At 42.7% G+C, this 21,421-nt stretch overlaps 1 protein-coding gene across 2 annotated transcripts in view; it reads right to left on the bottom strand.

The window, feature by feature from the left end:
- The window catches only part of TMEM131 (transmembrane protein 131), a 148,402-nt gene that overhangs the window by 75,894 nt on the left and 51,087 nt on the right, over nt 1–21,421 (bottom strand). For both annotated transcript variants that reach the window (XM_084754429.1, XM_084754428.1), the window contains exons 3-4: nt 15,032–15,072; nt 5,206–5,274 (exon numbers count right to left, since the gene is read on the bottom strand). In XM_084754429.1, the coding sequence (XP_084610555.1) occupies nt 5,206–5,274; nt 15,032–15,072 (110 nt within the window). The remainder of the gene's footprint in view (nt 1–5,205; nt 5,275–15,031; nt 15,073–21,421) is intronic.

Genomic DNA, 21,421 nt, shown 5'->3' with positions numbered 1-21,421 from the left:
ACCTGGGCTCTAAACTGACCAGCACAGTATTTCAAGCATAAGACCGTCCATTCGTAGAGACAAGAACACTAAATTTAGGAATCTCAGTGTCAACATCTGTACAGTGGCTGGGGGCTAACACCCGGGCTGGACTAAATTACAGCCCCTGGAATTCCTTTCTAGTGCATTTCTCATTTGTGAGAGTTTAGGGCTACAGCAGGCACTTGTGAGAGTCTCTCCCGTGGGCTGGAGACGGTGAGAGAACCAGCAGCTATTCTGTAGCATGCATACCTTCCCCAGCTCTGGAGATGCTAAGCTAGGTGCTGCTGGGAGTGACTCTGCAGCTCTAACTAGCTTCTTGACCATATGACTCCCGCCAAGGGAGCTCACTAGGCAGTGTGCTAAGCACTCAGAGTCCTTTCACGGACAGCCTGTGCTCTTGTCTTCAACCAACTGGACTGTCTACTGCTCTCCCTTGCTCAGCTTCTCCTGCTGCCTGCCTGGAAAAGATGAGCGCCATGCCTCACAGTTCTACTTATTCCCCGTCTTCCTCAATGCGTGCTTAGCAGGCTCCCACCTCCATGTAAGCCAAGCCTCTCAGAAGCCCACCACAGAACTAAGCATAGACTCAGGCGCACACAGTTAGAACCCAGCAGGTTCTAATTCTCAAAACGAAGGCCACTATGTATGTTTCCCCATCTGCCCACAAAGATCTACCTTCTGTAATCCCAGTTCTATTTTTGTGAAATAAAACACAATCCATTTGATGTTCTTAGACTGGGTGCAGATATTTTTAAATAATGGGAAAAACAACATCTTTGTCAATTTAAGAAAATTTAACAAAATGCGACACCCTCGGTGGGTTGTAAGCACTGGTAAAGTCTTTCGCACAGTTCCAGTGCCAGGACATCTGAGCATAGGGTATCAGCACATTCTGGGTCCGGCGGGGCCCTCTGTGGTTCAGACGGTGTCTTCTTGCTATACCCTCACCTGGTACACAGGGGAAGGCAGCTGTAAGAGCATCCTGTTTATGAGGACTCTGTTCTCCCTTGCAGCCTACTCTCTTTGCAAAGACTCAGCTTTCCCATACCATCATATTCTAGATAAGGTTTCAGCCTGCAGTGGGCCTGAGCCCAAACACCAGACTCCAGAGAACACTGCTCCTTTGTGTTCCCTTCCCTGCCTTTGGAGCAGCGCAGGTCGCTGCCCTTGGGGTTAGCTCCTCTCCTCGCTGGGCCTGCCTTGTGTGCTCTCTGCCCATGTTCATCCGTCCTCCCACGGATCTTCAGGAAGGCTTAGCTCATGAGGCTTCAGCTTCTCTATGGTCAGGGCCAGTTTCAATAAGAAAGCCCATCTACTTCCTTTCCAGGAAATGACGACGTCACTATCCCACCAGCTGCCTCTATCTAGTTGATACCAAATTCTTCTCTAGCCATAAACGTTATTAAAAGTTAACTTTAGTTGGTTTTGTTTTCAGATTTTATTTATTTTATGTATATGAGTACTCCATCTGCATGTACATATGCACGCCAGAGGAGGGCATTACAGGGTATAGATGGTTGTGAGCCACCAAGTGGTTGCTGGGAATTGAACTCAGGACCTCTGGAAGAGTAGACAGTGCTCTTAATCGCTGAGCCATCTCTCCAGCTCAAACTATAGTATTCTATATGTCCTTTCATAGAGAGTGTCTCAAGAGTCAGCACTGATCACAAACAAAATATGCAAACAATTAAAAACAGCAAATGAACTCAATAAATATACCCATATAATTTGATGCTAATACCACATAAGATAATAAACAGAAAGGTTTACAATACATTAAGTTGAAAAGCAAGTTAAAGGATAGTATGCTTATAAAATGTGGGATATGTTTTTGTGACTCATTAAATGTAATTGCACAGGACACAGAAGTTGGCAGTCCAAATGAAGAGGTTCTAAGTGGTCAGAGTATGGTAGCTCTTCACTTTCTTGCCCTTACAATTATTTTGTTTTTATGTTTATTACAATGACTGTATACCACTCAGTGAAATAAAAATCCCAATTTTATAATGGTGATTACCTACCTTCACAAGCTCTTACAACTCAACACATGAACTGTGAGAGAGGTGTTTATAAAATGCTACAAGCGGCCCCGTGTCAGCCTCCTGACACTGTCACGTACAGCTGTGTGCGCTACAGAAGGAAGCAAGAGGAGCCATTCATTCTTAAAGAAATACATGGCTCAAAAAGGAAAGAATCAAACACCTCCCAAACAGATTAACACCTGCATTTCAGACTCTTGCTGAACTTTATCCTAATTCCTCCTGTTTTGGAGATGGAGCATTAATTGAAGAATTGAGAGACAAATAATTAGGACAGGGATCTTTAGTTTCAGTTCAGGTATTTTTCTATAACTGAAGTGGGTTTTTTGTTTGTTTGTATGTCTTTTTTTTTTTAAAATAAATATCAAAATGAAATTTACAAACTGGCCTCAATAGATACCTGAAAGGCTGGGGAGGAGGGCTCAGTCAGAACAGCTCTTGCTGCCCAAGCACAGGGAACTGAGCTCCGATCCCCAGCACCTATGCAAAAGGCCAGGTGTGGGACACATTTGGTATTCTTAATCCTGGGTAGGAGACAAGCAGGCCCCAGGAGCTGGCTGGCCTGCCAGTCTTGTTGAGTTGGTGAGCTCCAGATTCAGTGAACAACCTTGCCTAAAGTAAGGTAAAAAAATGGAAGGAGATAGCCAACATTGACCTCTGACACAATCTCTAGCCACATACATGAACACACATATATACACACAAAGCAGAAAACAACTAGATAAAATTATTGAAAGAATGTCTCAAGAGTAGTTACTGATGTCTTAAACTGGAACTTTCACTGATTTTGACTAAAATTTTGTGCTGTGAACTAATCTTCATTTTCACCTCCTCATCTCATAAAATAGCATCAACATTATTTAATGCCACAGTGTTAGCATGAAGCGCAATAGTCTATGCTTACTTCTCTGAGAACACACTGAAAGATAATTTACTCGAGAAAGAAAAGCCTATTTTAAAAAACAATTAACCATATCAATAAACATCAAATACAATGCCCCCTTTTACTAAGCAGTTTTCATTTAAAAGATAGTGACAGAGCCTGTAGCTGAATTCAGGGCTCTGTACCTCCTCCAATGCTATCACTGCACCTGTCTTATGCATAAAGAACAGAAACTGTGTGTCTATGAGGTGTTCTGTCTCCTCCTCTCTCTCTGCAGGCACAAGGCCCTGGTTTTTACACAGGCTGGAGGGACGGCTGAATGACTAAGAGCATTTCCTGCTCTTACAGAGAACCTGAGTTCACTTCCTGTACCCCGTCCAGTGGCTCACAACTCTAACCCCAGATCCAGGGGATCTAACACACTTTGTGCCTTTATGGTACACATTGCAGAGACACACAGACATGCACACACAAATTTAAACATATATCTATATATTTATATGTGTACACATAAAGTAAATTTATTCCCTTTTAGTTCTGAGAGGCTGGGGGCTCATAACCGCGGTGCTGGTCAGGTCTCCCTGACATGTGCTAACACTGTTGCAGGCACTGCATGGGAGCTGTAGCTACTCTAAGACAGCAGCACAACTCATGAAATTAGAGTCCTCACTGCTTAATCACCTCTGAAAGTTCCTAGCTTCTCCTGAAACCTTTTCGGAACAATATAATCATCTACTTCCTATCTGCACGCTGTGGTCTTTAACATTAAACATCACAGGGCTCTACTGTACTTCTGTAATGGCTGATTCTGAATACTGACTCCATCTACAAGTACACACACTTTTCTCTGCATGCCTGACCCCTCTAACCCAAGATCCCTGTAAGAATATTGTCATCCCAGCACTGGGGAGGCAGAGGCAGGCAGATTTCTCTGAGTTCGAGGCCAGCCTGACCTACAAAGAGAGTCCAGGACAGCCAGAGCCACACTGAAAAACCCTGTCTCAGAAAACAACAAAAAAACAAACAATAACAACCAGGCTATCAAGCATCTATGATTCTTGGGCTAATTACCCAGCCATGCTTCAAAAAATACGAATGATATATTTGATTTCTCCATCTGAAACTGTGAAGAAGGTCCTTAAACTTACTGAGTTTACAACAGCAAGAACAGCTGAATAACAAACCCTTGACAGTGGTAAGGAAAACTGTAATTTTTATTTGTTTAGCCACAATAGACCTAAGATATAGGTCGATATAGCCAAATGTCTGAGGAAATGGAATACAAAGTATTTCTCTGGCAGAGGAAGGGGCAACTGCCAGTGGATACAACACCACAGCAGATGGTTCAGAACCTTTGGCTCAGTAAAGCTTATATGGTCTAGCACCTATTTATCAATTTCAAAAGTAGAAACACAAACTTTGGCCTTTTTGCTAAGAAATCCAATGTAGCAGAAATTCAATAAAAAAAGAAAAAGAAAAAAGAAGAGAAACAACCCATATTCTCAAGTACAGATGAATAATTAAACCCAAAAGAATGTGTACAGCATTTAAATTTCATTTAGGACAGGTTTACAGCATAGATAATTACTTAAGTTAGTAAGGAAAAATAAAGATAAAAATATTCTGGCCACACCTGAGTAAAACATACTTCCAAATGTGTGCACTCACAGAACCACCCCCAGACTATGTGTTCTCCTAGTATAGACTCTAATCCATGGCGCTACATACACAGCTTGCTCTTGAGCCTTTGAAAAATTTTCTGTAACAGGCAATGATGTAAGATGCCCTCATCACCCACCAGCAATTGGAGGCCAATAAGGTCAACACTTGTTTTTCCTGAGTGCCTGAGATGTGCGAACCAAGAGCCCAGAAGGCAGGAGGCGACTGGCTCAATGCGCCTGTGGCATGCATCTGCCTTGATCTTCCACAGGGTTGGTGATCACACTATTGTTGCATACTCTTTAAGAGCATCATCTCAGGCACAGTGTCAATACAAATGACATTAAACACCAGAGATAAAGTGCTTATCAGAAGAGGCTTCAAGGTGCATGATACTTCTCACACTAGAATCCTCTTAACCAGAGTGTAGTATGTGAGAATTTTCACACTTTCAAAGTTTATATTATGTCAGATTCTTGTTTTCTAGTCTTAGAGGATTCAACATCATCTGTTAAGACTTCAAGATGTAGCTTTCTCACACAGCTGACACAGGCAAAGGGGGAGAAATGCAAGTAAACAGTCATACAGTTCCAAATTACTTACTGTTCATGGAAATCCAGCATTGGTGGTTCAAATCGTATGGGCCTGCAATTACCCCGGTACAGGGAAATGCTGGAACGAAAAAGAAGAAGTGTAAGATGCAGCTCTTTAATTCTGTGACTATTAGTCAGATGCTTGGCTTATGTCACTCAAAAGACCAGGATTCTAGGATGGGGTGGTACCTCAGTGTGAGGACATGAGTAAAACCCATGTTAAAAAATCTGGGTATGATATACAGGGGTAGGAGGTCCCCCTCAGTCACAGTCACAGGGGAGGGGAGAAGGGGAAAATGGGAGGGAGGGAGGAATGGGAGGATACAAGGGATGGGATAACAATGGAGATGCAATATGAATAAATTAATAAAATATTTTTTTTTAAAATCTGGGTACAGCTGGGTGTGGTGGCGCACGCCTTTAATCCCAACACTCAGGAGGCAGAAGCAAGTGGATCGCTGTGAGTTCGAGGCCAGCCTGGTCTACAAAGTGAGTCCAGGACAGCCAAGGCTACCCAGAGAACCCTGTCTCGGAAAAACAAACCAAACCAAAACAAAATCTGGGTATGGCTACATTCTTAGAGGCAGCAGGACCAACAGATCCCTAAGACTCACTAGCTCATTAGTCTAGACTACTTGATGAGTTTAAGACCAATGAGAGAGCCTGTGTTAAACACAGGTGATAGTACCTGCTAACAGTCCTTTGGCCTCTCCATGCACAAAGTGTGACCTGCACACACAAACAGGTGCATGCAGACACACTAGTAGAACCCAATGGTCTACGTTCTAAGAACCTGTAATTTCAGCACTTAGAATGTAGAGTAGGAGGATTATGACATCAAATCCAGCCTGGGTTATATAGCAAAATTCTGTTTTAAACAAACCAAGGAGAAAGAAAAAAAAAAAAGAGTACTTTTATTTAAACAGAAAGGTATATGAAAACAGAAATTCAGTAGATTGGATGATGAAATTTTCCTGATTAATATAATTAGTAGCAATATAGTTTAACATGTTTTCTAGCACAGTTACACAAATTTGATGGAGATAAAAAGTACAGTCACATTCCACTGAATGGCAGAGGACTAAAAAACGAAATGAATTTGGGTCTAGAACTTCCAAAGCACTGGAACACTGAATCAAGACTTTGGAACATACTGATGCTCTGGCCTAAATATTTGAGTACCATTTCTAACTGACTTGATACTAGACCTGTTAGCAAAACAGGATTTTGCACAGCAAGCCTCAGATATCATGAGGCAACATGTAATGTAAGATATCAAGGATCTTAGGGAGCACGTGTGCTTACATACCAAACTCATGTTTACATCCCATGAGGCTAGAGATGCAGTTACCTGAAGCATTCTTGTTGAAGAAATGCGACGCACCCTGTCAGGGACTACTGCACTTCCACCACTTGCACAATTCACAAGGACACAAGTTTCCAAATTTCATTCAGGAGATACAGAAAATACACTGAGAATGGAATGGGGGCTACTGAGCTGAAAGTAATCAACTCCAAAATGTTGTGAACTCTACAAAGTTGAGTATCTTCTTGTGCTGTTTGTTTGATTACCCCCTTCCTATATATGCATGTTGAACATAAATGACAAAAATAGAAAAGAAAGAACGCAGTAAATCTCAAGATCATACTGTGCTAAGATACAAAACTACAGACAATAGGATGAGAAGGCACAGTTCTTTGTAGGCGGCAGCCAGACACAGCTGCAGATGGGCTATCCTATTATTCTCTGTTCCGTTTAGATGGAACAGGGGACAGCATTCTTTGGCTCCTTTAAAATAAGAGGTGTTCAGCTCACAATTTTTAAAAATAGTATTTTATTTTATTATTATTATTATTATTATTATTATTATTATTATTATTATTATTATTATTATATGTGTGTGTATGTGTGTTGCCTTCATCTATGTCTGTGCACCACATGTGTGCCTAGTGCCCGAAGAGGTGAGCCTCCATCTGAGTGCTGAGAATCGAACCCAGTTCCTCTGCCAGAAAAACAAATGTTCTTAATCACTGAGTCAGCTCTCCAGACCCAGCTCATATGGCTTTTGTTTGTTTGTTTGGTGGGTTTTTGTTTTATTTTTTTGAGACAGGGTTTCTCTGTGTAGCCTTGACTGTCCTGGACTTGCTTTGTAGACCTGGCTGGCCTCGAACTCACAGCAATCCACCTGCCTCTGCCTCCCAAGTGCTGGGATTAAAGGTGTGTGCTACCATGCCTGGCTCAGCTCAGGCATTACATTTTCCTTTTGTTAACTTGATAAGGCTTTAGAAAAGCTTGAGTTTTCTAAAAAACCTTATCAAGTTAAGAAAAGAAAAATGTAATGCCTGAAATAATCTCCTGAGTCACCAATTCACACACATTGTCTGTGTTCAGTATTAGAGGAACAAAGGAGATTAAGATATAATTTTCCTCTCATAGATCCCAGAATCTATTCTGTAAGTTGCAAATGAAAAATTCTAAAGCGGTAGGAGAAAGACTCCTTTCATTCAAAACACATCTAGCACAGTGGGTGAAGACAGAGACTGAGGAGGTACACAGGCACTGGAGTGTGCAAGGTGGAGACCAAGGGTAAGAAGACAGGGATGCAGCTGGCAAGTTGGAGAACAAGGGGACAGCAGAGATCAGAGTGGAGGGGCGGAGAGGGAAAAGGGTAAAGGTCAAATTAGGAGTGCGGATGGTATTGTAAATGTAAGAAACACCCTCTACAGCTATGGTGACTGAATGTGACATGTTCCCGAAGGCTCATATGTATGAGCACTTGTTCCCCAGCTAAAGGCATTGTTGTTGAACTCTCAGGAAGTAGAGTTGTGCTGGAGGAAGTGGCGGGTTGGGGGTGGGGGTGGGCCTTGAGGCTTCCTGTTCACTCTCTGTTGATGCAATGTGACCAGTTGCCTCGTAGTCCTGCCACCACGGGGTCTCTGCTATGACAGGACTGTATCCTCTCAACTAGAAATCTTAAGTTGTTCCTTGTCAGATATTTTGTGACAACAATGAGAAAAGCTAAACGATAGTGCTTTAAAAAGGAAGTCATGATTTGGCGTTGTTCTGCACGGTAACTCTGGGCTGCAGTGTCAAGAACAGACTGAAAACTCAGGAGAAAAGCAAGGTAGTGCTCCCGCGGCCTAGGCAGGGAGGACAGCAGCTGCATTCCTGAGCTTATGTGGAACTCAGACAACAGTCCTATTAATTCAGGACTGTAAGAGGAAGAGGGAGGAATGGAGGATGACTTACAGGCCTTGAGGGTTTGTGAGGCGTGCCGTGTGGGAAGATGCTCGTGAGGATCATTTCAATACAGTACCTTACTTAGAAAGTAGCTGGATACACATGCCAAGAACTTACACAAGAAACTTCCTGCCGATTCTGGTCCTGCTAAGGCAACCTTGGCTGAACTAATCCTAGCAGCTTGTCTAGTTTCTTAAGCTCTCCCACTGCCTCTGTACGTGCTGCCCAAACACTGGACAATCATGTACACAATCATTTGCAAGTAACACTTCCCCTTCCTTTCCTGGCACATCCTTAGGAGTAGGTTTTATGTCCCAAGCTAAAGCCTCCTGGAAACTGAGCAGAAGCAACACCCAGCAACTGTTAATAGGATTGCAGAATGTTCACAAAATGAGAAAAGAGAAACAATGTGAAAGATGAGTCCTTCATAAATGTATCTTTTCATGACAAGAGCAGAGTCACATCTAAGGAATAATTTTAAATGGGTGAACATAAACAAGCACAATAGTGCCTTGTTTAAAAAAAAACTAAAAATGCAGTAACACACAATTGTCATGTATCTACAGCTAATGAAATGATTCTACCATGTTTTTCACTTATGGCAGGACACCATTTAATATTCTATTAAATGGTGCAAATGTTTGGAAGTGATGCTGAAAAATAAATTGAGGAAATAGGCACCGTGAAAAATGATAGGTATCCCTTGTCAATTTCAATGCAAGCTAGTCTGGGATGTTAGCATAGTTTTTTTTTCTTTAGCAATTATTTGCTCTGAATTATCAATACAATTGTCTTCTAAAATTTTTATGAAAAATTATTTGCAGGGCTGAGGAGCAATCTTAGTAGAATTCTTGCCTTGCAAGCATAAGGACTTCAGTTCGGTCCCCAGAACCCACATAAAAAGAGTTAGGCGTGGTCCACCATAACCACAGCACAGGGGAGATGGGGAGAAGACAGGCCCCGGCCTGACTGACTGGCCAGTCGCGGGGTAGTGAGCGATCCTGCCTCACAAAGGAAAGGCTGATGCCTGAGGAACAATGTCTGAAGCTATCTTCTGGGCAACATATATACACGTACACACCCATGTGTGCATGACGGGGGACACACACCCACACACCCACTTCAGGACATGCCTCCCTCCCTCCCGATTTGGAGACACAGAAATGAAGACTTTTCTGACTTTAAGCTGGGGAACAATGAAATCCTGGGGAAATGAACTCCACTGTTTCATTAGTGGTTGGGCCAAAGTTGAGCAGGTGACTTCCACATGAAGTCCGTATGGCTTCTTAACGCTGATAAAGTGTTAAGTTAGGAAGTCTACAGCTGTCTGCTGAGGATCAACGACTAACTCAACAGAAGGCGCTCTGACCCACTGTAGGAAGGGTTTAAGACGGGGTCCCTGAAATCCCCTTCTCCTCCTGAATGCTAAAATTACAGCTGGTGGGGAGAGAGCCATCACACCTGGACACAAAATGTGGTCCACATTAGCCCCAACACCTAGAATTCCTATGGAAATGTAAATTACAAGGTCCCGTCTTCAGAATCTGATTCATTACATATAGTGCAAAGACCAGAAACCCGATTTTAAAGCATACTCTCTCATATTAATCAACTACTATTTTGTACATTGACTCACAAAGGATCATTACACACAGAAATGGGGGAGGAGCAAGTCAAAATTTTACAACTATCAACAATTAAGGAATTCCCAATATGATTTTTCTTAGAGACAGATGAACAGCTACTTAAGATAAACAAACAGGACCTTCCCTGTATAATCTAGATATACACCAAGCACATTTAGTTTTGATATGGATTCCATGAACTAATGATATCAAACACCTTTTCTTTTTTTTTAATATTTATTTATTTATTACATACAGTGTTCTGACTCCATATACACCTGCTCACCAGAAGAGGGCACCAGATCTCATTATAGATGGTTGTGAGCCACTAAGCGGTTGCTGGGAATTGAACTCAGGACTCCTGGAAGAACAGACAGTGCTCTTAACTGCTGAGCCATTTCTCCAGCCCTTCAAACACCTTTTCATGTATTTGTCAACTACTTGTCTTTTTCAAAGGGTCTATTCTAAATTGTTTCTTCTCTCTCTTTTTTTTTTTTTTTGGAGGGGAGGCGATTTTGGTTTTTCGAGACAGAGTTTCTCTGTGTAGCCTTGACTGTCCTGGACTGACTTTGTAGACCAGGCTGGCCTTGGACTCACAGCGATCCACCTGCCTCTGCCTCCCAAGTGCTGGGATTAAAGGTGTGCGCCACCACGCCTGGCTTGTTTCTTCTCTTAGATGGAAATGCTATCTGAGCTATGAGGCTGCCTGTGTCTTATGGACGGATAGTCTGGGACACAGGCACAGGCAACCCGTTCCCCTGGGCCTTTCTGATAGTTGTGTCTTGAACAGCAAAAAAGAAAGAAAAAGAAAAAAAGAAAAAATTAATTTTAATGAAGTACAGTACATGTTCTTGGTATCTTAAGAAAAAGATTTGTCCAGGTTGCAAATAATTCTAAGGACTGACACTTTATCCCAAGTATTTTATACTTTCAGCTTTTCTATATGGGCCCACTACTGTTCATTATAAATGAGTTGGAGATTGGCCTGCTTCTTTTTGTTTGTTTTGCTTTTCAAAGTCATTTATAAAGATAAGAAAGACAAATCATTTACTCCATTTAAGAGTCAAAAAGTTAAATGTAAGGGAAGACATGAATGTGACAACTGACTGTGGTGTGCTCAGCTCTAAATGGAATGTTCATGTTACACCCCTCCTCTCAAGGCGCAGGGACCTTCAGAAAGCTCTTAGGAGCCAGAGGTGGTGGATCACAAAGGAACCTGGGTTCTCCACAAAGACAAGACAATCACACATGAACTCACAGCAGCTGTCACACCACACACACAACCAGACAAGCTCCAAGCTGATAAACCCCTGCAGAGAAGTGGGAAGAGGTGGGCACAGCCACAGCACGTGTGAGCTGCCGACGTCCCATGGTTGCTAGGGGAAGGAAAGGCACTTTTCTTTAGGATGTGCTCCCTGTTAGGTATATCATGCACCAGGGCAGGAGCCACTCAAGACAGCTGAGCAACACACACCAGATCCCAGGGGGAAAGGGAGAGAGCAAAGAAACAACAATCTCAGTCAGGTGGGCAGGAATGGGAGGGTACAAAGGAGGTGAATGTACTCAAAATACACTGTGAGAAATTCTCGAAGAATAAAATATTGTCATAAAGGTAAAATATTAAGCATAAGATTAAAACAAAGCAGTTTTTTTGAGCAGAACATATGCATAGCTCTTTCTTTTTAATATATTTTGACACCTGATGCTGAAACAGTTCGTGTACTGTATCACCCACTGGGCTCTAGGCTACTATGTTGTTTTTTAGTTTGTTTGTTTTTTAAACTGCGTTTTGGCCCCTTCTACTATCTTAAAAACAGAAGAACAAGAGTTCTCTTTCAGTTGCCATGCTGCGTCTGTGACTAGGCACTAGGAGTGTGCCTTTGCTCCTTAAAGTGGTCTTGGTGGTTCCAGGGTTCATCCTATCACTGTCTCTAAGTAATGGACCCTTTACATACAGTGTCAGAGGAGAGCTCCGCTCTGTCATACATGTGATGCTGCCACGCAGTAAATCTCATAAAATCTAATTGTTTTTATAAATCTGCTAATTAAATGTTAATCAGGAACCATTTCTTTATGTATCAATATATTTCTGATGTTCTTCATTCTATTATTAAATCTGTTTCCACCTAGAACAGCTTAATTACCTTCAGCCTCTAACACTTCCTAAAGTGTCACTTTGCTAATCAAGTGTCTCTGTCTTAGCCACAATTTTCTTTGTCTGGAAATGTTAAAGTATATTTGTGAAGGGTGCAGCATTCTACAGTGGCAACTTTTCTATGTGACACTTTAAAGACGTAACCTTATGGGGGCTTTTGGGCACTGGTGAGAGAGAGGGGGGGGGGAGGGGGAGAGATGGGGGGAGGGGGAGAGAGACGGGGAGTATTCACCACTCTTTACATTATATATTGAGGCAGAGTCTGTTACTGGAACCTGGAGCTTGCCAATATAACTAAATCTGGCTAGCCAGCTTGCCTCAGAGATTCCACCTCCCCTTCAGAAGCACTGTGTCACAGGTCGGCCACCAAGCTTGTCCAAACTCCAGTCTACAGCTTTGCATGGTAGGTAACCTGTCCTGACTTCAACCTGAAAGAATCCTGTTTTAGGATTCCTGGAGTATTGACAACTTATTATATAGCGATAGGAAATTAATGTCAGTAGTTAGAGCAATGCTTGCTGATGAAGCTATTTTTATAAAACTTTTTTCTCAACTTCTCTCTTAACCCAGGTAACACACAAATAACTGAGACTCTATTCTATTATTTTAACAAGCTTCACAGAACAAGAACTGGGCAGTTATTAGTCTGTTCTTAACCCTCTAAGCTAATTTGGTTTCCTCTCAGCATACATCCCACAGATACTTGCACTTTGTAGTTTTCCTCTTCCAGCTTCTTCTCCTGTCTCTTCACTGCTGCCCGTGGCTGAATCCCCTATTTCCTCCTCTAACTCCTCCCTCTGCTCATGTCCCCTGCTGGCACAAGTCCAGCTCTGCTCTCCTCCCTGATTGGTGATTGGCTGTAAGCCTCTTTATTGGCATAGGTGGAGACAATTGGGGAGCAGTGTTTACACAATACTGGGACAGGAGATTCTCAGAACAAGAACTGCAAACATATATTGGGGGGACTAGAAATCAGCATTTGAATTGTACAATAATCTTCTGCCCACAGCCTGCTGTATATAAGAATACTGATAAATATTTGCTGAATGACTAAATGAACAAATCATCAAACCCCCACAACTTTCAATCAACTGCTTAAAGTCGGCAAGCTGCTAGTACCTGAATAAATGTTCACATTTCATCTCAAAATGGCCTTTAATACACTGCTTACATTATATATAATATATGCCACATGGTGAATTCATTATCCATTTGTAAAGAAAGGTTTTCCTCAGAGTTTTTTTCTTAATAAGGTGAACTGGTAACTTACAGAGCCTTGACTCCTAATCTCCCACCAAAAACTCCACACCCTAACAACGGCCATGCATGAAGGTGCCCTCATGCCAGCAATGCTCAGTCAGTGTTAGCAGACCGAGTCGGGAGTCAGATGTTAACTTAGACTATTTTGATGACAGACACCATTCAGAGCATTTATGTCTTGGTTGTCAAGCCCCTTTACAACAAAGCCAGCACTGATCTCCCTCTCTCTTCCAATGTGCCAGAGGCCTCCATAAATGAGCGGCCTCGGCTGCGTATCTCTGCTGAGGAGGGTACATCTAAACTCCAGCATATAGGATCCTAAGACACCGTGTGGCCAGTCTCTAGCGTGCCTCTACCACCTCCTCACCAGTTACCTTCAATCATGACAACGCTCTTTCCCAATGCCTCAAGAGGATTCCGCTTCTCCTTTACGTTCTTCTTGTGGTTGTTGTTTGTTCTGTTATAAGACGGTTTCTCTGTGTAGCCCTGGCTGTCCTGGAACTAGCTCTGTAGACCAGGCTGGCCTCACAGAGATCCACCTGCTCTGCCTCTGGAGTGCTAGGAAAAGCTGGGCCTCAGAGAAAAATATAATGAATACTGGAAGAATCCATATTCAATGAGACAGAGCAAAGCGAATGCAATGCCAGACTGTCACGTCAGAAGACCTCGCCATGTAGGTGATGGGAGCCGAGCCTAGTTCCTCTGCAGCAGCGACATGCTCACAACCATTGAGCCACCTCTCCAGCCCTGAGCGCAGACTGTGAGAGTGGATGAACAGCATCAGCATCACATAAGGCAGCATGATCCCACGGCACCTTCCAACCTGCTGGAACTGAGCTGAGCCTTTCTACTGTGTTGGTTCTAGATGTGTCAGTTAGGACTCATGAGAAGTCACTAAGGACTTACAAACTTGATACGTTCACAGGACAAAGGGACCTCTGCTCTAAGTAAAGGCCTTTTATATATGACAGTGATAGGGCTACAACTTAGATGTTACATGTCCCTGAAAGGCCCATGTTTGGGGGCTTGGTTCCCAGAGAGACCCTGTGTAGGTTGGACATGGCGAAAGGTCTTTAGGGAGCATGCCTCTGAAAGAGCTCATGGGTCTCCAACCCTTTCTCCACCTCTTGACTCTCTGAGGATAAGGGGAGCATCTTGGTTTTGTTGTGCTATGCTGGGAGTTCAGTCAGTCAAGGTCTTTGTGACAGTCAATGAATCGTATTCAAGCAGTGTGTTATAATCTGCACCATGTGAGAATTCACATTTAACCTTGGCTTTCCAAACACAATATTTAGAAATACATAGCATAAAGTCTAGTGTGCTGTTGTACACCACTAATCCCAGCACTTGGGAGGCAGAGGCAGGCAGATTTCTGTAAGTCTTAGGCCAACATGGTCTATACAGAGTTCCAGGCCAGCCAGAGTGACACAAAGCAGACAAAGTTGCCTGTTCATCAGGAACAACCCAGGAAAGTGAGCAAGAGTGAGTAGTGCAGGCACTGGCTGCAGAGGAATGGAAGCGTGTTTGTATGTTGTCATATATAAGTGCTACTTACCTTTTCTGTTGATATGAACTGAGGCCAAGTGTTGTCTCAGTCTGTAAAAGAAAGAAAGAATGAAAATGCTAAAACCAAAGGTTTATATTATAGATAGAAGAAATATCAAAATATTTTATTGTATCTTTTACTTTCATCCCATTCCCACACTTGATTTTCAGGTTAAACCTGGTTCCTTAATTGCATAAAATAATTTATCACACTGTATAATTAAAATGAGAGAATAATATGGTTCAATTTTAAGTACATACTGAATATCACAAACTAATGTTACTGATCTTTTTATGTTTAGCAAACAATACAAATCCCACAGGGAAGTCTCCTGTGCAATCACTTCATGTAAGGTCATGGGCCCCAGAGTGTTCACTTCCTCCCAGTTGCCAGTGAGGTGCTGGTATCAGTGCTGTTGCCATTATGAGCTGAAGATACAGTGAGAAACCATTTAAGCAGTATGTAAATCCTTATACTTTGAGAAATGACTACGGACATATGGGAAGTGGCTGTGAAAGGGATGGACAAGAGGCATACGTGAGGAGTGCACCTGAAGAGCAGATGTTCATGACAACTCTGACAGGAACAGTGACACAGAAGCCACACGGAGTAAAAGGGAAAGAACACGGTACATCCGAAACATAGACTGCAGGTTTACTTGGCTGCAGAAAATAAGGTTACAAGGCAAGGTGGGAGCCAGAAGACGTCCACCTTGTTGAGAAGCCATGGCTTCCTCTAGCAGCTTATAGGAGCAGATGCAGACACACCCAAACCTTAAGCAGAGCTTGGGGAGCCACTCAGAGGGGGAGGAAGGATTGTGGGAGACAGGGGGAAGGGAACATGGGCCACAGGGTCAACTAAGAGGGCTCATAGGGGCTCACAGAGACTGAAGCAACAAACACTGCTTCTGCATGGGTCTGCCCTAGCTCTTCTGCATACATGCTGTGGTTGTTTAGGTGTGGGTTCTTGTGAGACCCCTAATAGTGGGAGTGGGGTGTCTCTGACTCTTTTGTCTACTCTTGGAACCATTTTCCAGCCTTGATATGAGGGTTTGTGCCTAGTTTTATTGTATCTTGTTATGTTGTGTTCAGCTGATATCACTGGGAGGCCTGCTCTTTTCTGAAGAGAAACTAAGGCACAGTAGGTCCAGCAAACAGGGAAGATAGTGGTTGGGATGTATTGTCTAAAAGAAGAATAGATAAATAAATAAATAAGTAAGTAAGTAAGTAAATAAATAAATAAATAAATAAAAGAAAAGCCACAGATCATTTAGATAATATATTCCATATGCATCTCAAGGGATATGATGCAGCACGAGTGCGACAGACACGGTCTGACTTCAGTGTTAAGCTATTATTCTGGCTGTAGTATGAAGGATGAATTAGACACCTAAATATTAAGAAAAAGTTGGGGAGGGAAGGCAGGTACAAGCTGTTCAGTGATGAAGGGCATAAAGACCTCAATGATTAAGAAAGAATGAAGCTGGGTGGTGATGGTACACGTCTTCAGTCCTAACCCTAAAGGAGGCAGGTAGAGGCCGGAGGCTGGAGGCTGGTAGATTTCTGTGAGTTCCTAGGCCAGCCTGGTCTACAGAGCAAGTTCAAGGACAACCAGGGCTACACAGAAAAACCCTGCCTCAAACAACTTAAAAAGCAAACACACACACACACACGCGCACACGCACACGCACACCCCAATACTCCAAGGAGCAATCCTGATGAATGCAGCCCAAGGCTAGGTGCTGTGCTATAAGTAGGAAAGCAAGCAGACCATTGCTTTCTCCACTAGTAATATTAGTAAAACTGTAGGGTGGGTAGAAGTGGGTAAGACATCTCCCCAAATGAGATGCATACTGCCAACAGACACAGGGAAAGATGTTCAACAACAACAATTCACTATGGAAATGCAAAGCAAATACATCTCCTATGTGTCAGGTGGCTATTACTTTTTTTTTAAAAAAGGGAAGAAGACAAGAAAGAGCGCACACAGATAGGCAGGCCCAGTAGCTTGCACCTGTAGCTCCAGACTGAAGGAAGATCACCACAGGTTCAAGGCCATCCTGGGCTACAGAGTCAGTTCCAAGCCATTCTAAGCCACAGAGTAGAGTGAGGCTCTCACTTCAAAACAAACAAACAAAAACCACCTCAACCAGACAGTCTCTCTCTCCCTCCTTCTCTCTCTCTCTCTCTCTCTCTCTCTCTCTCTCTCTCTCTCTCTCTCTCCCTCCTTCCCTCCCTCCCTCCCTCTCTGGACGTGAACAAAGTGGTTTGGGGGATATTAAATAGCAAAGCTACTATGAAAATCAGCACACTGGCTCTCCAGAAAAAAAAAAAACTAAACAGAATTGTCACACAATACAACAATCTCATTTCTGGATTTACACCTCAAATTCCAAAACCAATACTCAAAATAAACAAACCACCAACCCCAAAAATGATACTAAGACAGACATGTATGAGCCCATGTTCAAAGTAGCCATTTTCACAACAATGAAAAGGCAGAACCAAAGTGCCCTGGGCACAATACACTGTGGCTCATGCATACACCGGACTATTTAGCATTGTGAAGGAAAGGAAAGTATTATGGACCCCGAGAACTAAGTCTGATATGCTAAGTGACATAAACCACTCACAAAAGACACATTCTGCATGAGTACATCTTCATAACACACTTAGGACAGTGTCAGTCATGGACAAAAGAGTCACAGGTGCCAGGCACTCTGAGCAGAAGCAATGGAACCACTCACTGCCTAATGGGCAAAGAATCTGAGCTTGGGAGGAAAAAGTTCTAAAGTTAGGTGGTGCAGGCATTGTCTAACAGTGTGAACATACCTAACACTGCTGAGCTGCACACTTACAAATGGTAGTTCTATATCTGAGTCACATCCTTTCTACATTAAAAACCTCTAGTAACTAAGACAAGACAGTAGTAGTGGCTAAGATAGATTAATGAAACTTGACAGGTCCAGAAATGGACAAGTATACAATCCCTTAATTTTCAACAAAGCCGTCAATGACACTCAATAGAGAACTCTTCTCAACAGATAGTGTGAGAGCAACCTTTACCCTATTTTTTACAATGTATACAAATTAATCTCAGAGAAAATATTTAAGGAAATATAACAGCTCTATGGAACTCGTAGAAGCAAAAGCATTTATCTATGCAGTGATGTGTATATGAATGTTCACAACAACTTTGTGATAACTCAATACTAAAACAACCCAAAGTTCTGCTACCAGGTAAGTGGGACATGAACAGTGGCATACCAATACAACTGACTATTTCTCAGCAACAAAATGACAAATCAGTGATATATACAATAGCATAAACAAATCTAACAGGTGAATGTTGGCCCGCAGAGACAGACAGCTGAATAGAGGCTGTCTAGAGATGGAGAAGGAGCGCCACCGACTTTGGGGAGGAGGGTGCGTCCACTATTGAGCTATAGCTGTGCCTTCTCAGATGTCAGCTTTTTCTCTTTTTTTCCAAAACAGGGCTTCTCTGTGTAGCCTTGGCCTCTGCCTTCTTTAAATTACAGGCGTGTGCTACCACACCCAGCATCAACCTTTTCCATCTGTGTAATTTACACAGTATACTGTATGCTGTTCATAGATCAATAAAGGGTGATTTAAAAAATTGAGCACGAGAAGCTGTGCTCCCATGCAAATAGAAACAAAACTCAAGAACTCTATTACCCTGTATGCTTTTTGAGGAATAAATATCATAAAGACAATGTAGCAAAGACAAAAAAGCAAAATTACTCATGATGATAAATTACAAAGCAGGAAACCATTTGTGGTGGTTTGAATAGGAATGGCCCCCACAGACTCGTGTGCTTGAACGCTTGGCCCACCGGGCGTGGTGGCGCACGCCTTTAATCCCAGCGCTCGGGAAGCAGAGGCAGGCAAATCTCTGTGAGTTCGAGGCCAGGACAGCCAAGGCTATACAGAGAAACCCTGTCTGGAAAAACAAACAAACAAAACAAAAGGTGGCACTATTAGGGGGTGTGGCCTTGCCGGAGGAAGCGTGTCACTGTGGGGGCAGGCTTTGAGGTCTCATGCTCAGGCCACATGTCCAGTGTGACTTACAGTCTGGTTTGGCTGCGTGAGAATCAAGATGTAGACTCCCCCCGCCCCTTCTCTAGCACCACGTCTGCCTGCACAGCACTTATCCCAGCACGACTATAATGGACTAAACCCCAATTAAATAAACATTTAATTGTTTAAGAGTTGCCATGGTCATGGTGTCTCTTCACAGCACCAGTAACCCTAAGTCACCATCTTAAGAAAAACTGGCTGATGTTCAATAAGAAATAAGACTGGAATAATACATACACGCTTCTTACTCAAGTATAAGCAGATACAGTGGAGTACAACCATTTAGCTTTAATCACTGAAGCCTGACAGCTGTAGACACCATGCCCAGTGCTGAAAGGAGAAGATTATAGTAAATGCTATTTTGATTATGAGGTAATTTGAGAAATAAAAGCTTAAGCTTGTCTTTAAAGTGTATCTTAAACTCAACCTGAAGATGGGGCAGCACAACAGAAAGTATAAAAATCAGGTGGAAAGACTAAACAGGCTTTAGTAGTCTCAACGACACAATGTACATTAAAAGGTGTCAGAAGCTAAAGTTCGACTACGAACAAGTTACATCAGAAGGAACAGGGACAGACATGTGGCAAAACAATAAGGAAGCAAATGATGGCTGTGACGGGACTAACTGTTACACAGAAAGGTTTCATAACATGAAAGTTTCTTAAACACAGCAGTGAAAAGGGGGTCAGGGGCTGCAGTGCAAGCAAAGCATAAGAATAGGTCATTCACTCCAGAGAGCAGAGGCTGGAGAAACAGCTCAGAGGGTAGGAGCACTTGTTGTTCCTGCTGAGGACCGGGGTTCAATTTCCAGAACCCACATAGTGGCTTACAACCATCCACAACTCCAGGCCCGGGGAATCTAATGCCCCCCTTTGACCCTCATGGGTACTAGGCATGCAAGTAGTACACATACCCACATGAGAAGGATCTATATCTCTATCTATACATATATACATATATATATATATATATATGCAAAAAAGGGTCCACAAGCATCTGAAAAAGATTACTTCATTAAAGAGTAAAGGTCTACAGAGAATAATCAGATTTTGCCAGGTTAGGGAAGGGACCTTTGACCTATCACGCCCCAAGACAGGGCATAGCAGGAGTATTCTGGGCCTGGAAAATATCTGTATCATGTGTAGTGATCTGTCTATCACAAATGACCACAACTAGTGTTTCAAAAAAATTCCCTGAACTAGAGAAACCCGACACGGTAATCCCTGAGTTAATCCAAATTATCCTTCTACCCTGCCTATCCAGAAGAGGCCATCACAGACGCCTTCCCACCTGCAATTAATAGCGCATGTGTGCCATGCTCACCACTGGGCTGCCAATTCCAAACAGATTTGAACATGACAGCTCCCCATCTCTAAACAGGATTCACAGGAGGAAAGCAGACTATTCAATTAGACACACTGACCTCTGCATAAGCACATATGTAATGTGCTCTCCGGTGCTGCCAGTTCTCATCATAAACGTAACATACAATAGCCCAATTTCCACAGCTAGGACTCCCTGTGGCTGAGAGTAAGGTCTCAGGGCTTTTGTGTTAGTGCAAGGATGGAGCCAGGATCCTGCACATGCTGAGGAATCACTACTGCTAACGACTTCCCCAGACGCTCAGAAGATTTGTAATTGTCACAAAGTGGGAGCTATTACCATCATGTGGACAAAGACCACAGGTCTAACATATACAAGGCAGTCTTCCCTCAACTCCCCGAACAATGAACTACTTGGCTCAAAATCTTCTAAGGCCAAAAGCATGCTATAACCTGAACTTTATCTTACTAATTATAGTTTTTATTTGTATTTGTGTGCATGCACACACGTGTGCATGCATGTGTATAGGACAGAGCAATGTTGGGTATTTTTCTCTATTGTTCTCTACCTTCTTTCTTTAGACAAGGGTCCCTTGAGTTCCAAATTCTAATGTCATTTCTCCCTACCCCGAGGGCTCAGGTTACTATCAGGCACCAATGTCTGGGTGTTTTCAGAATCCCAATTCAGGTCCTCAGGCAGAGCAAGCACTTTACTGATTGAGCATCTTCCTTCCAGGCCCCATAATTTTTTTTTTTTTTGTAGTAACATCTTCTTGCATTATAATTCAAAGTGTATGGCTGTCATACCAATTATGGATATTTCTAGTACCCCTCGGCTTGATGAAAAATGGCTATTTGTAGTACAAAATTAATTGCTATGTTGCAAAGCTGCCTATGTAGTGTGCGCAAACAAAACTATGCTTGCAGAGAACAAGCACCAATAGGAATTAATTCAGACATGGATAATATCACATTTGGGT

The sequence above is a fragment of the Acomys minous genome (assembly GCF_964271855.1).
Source record: "Acomys minous genome assembly, chromosome: 13".
Taxonomy (NCBI): Eukaryota; Metazoa; Chordata; class Mammalia; order Rodentia; family Muridae; genus Acomys; species Acomys minous.
Note: the sequence above shows the minus strand (reverse complement) of the source record. Positions and strands in the feature narration are given on the sequence as shown.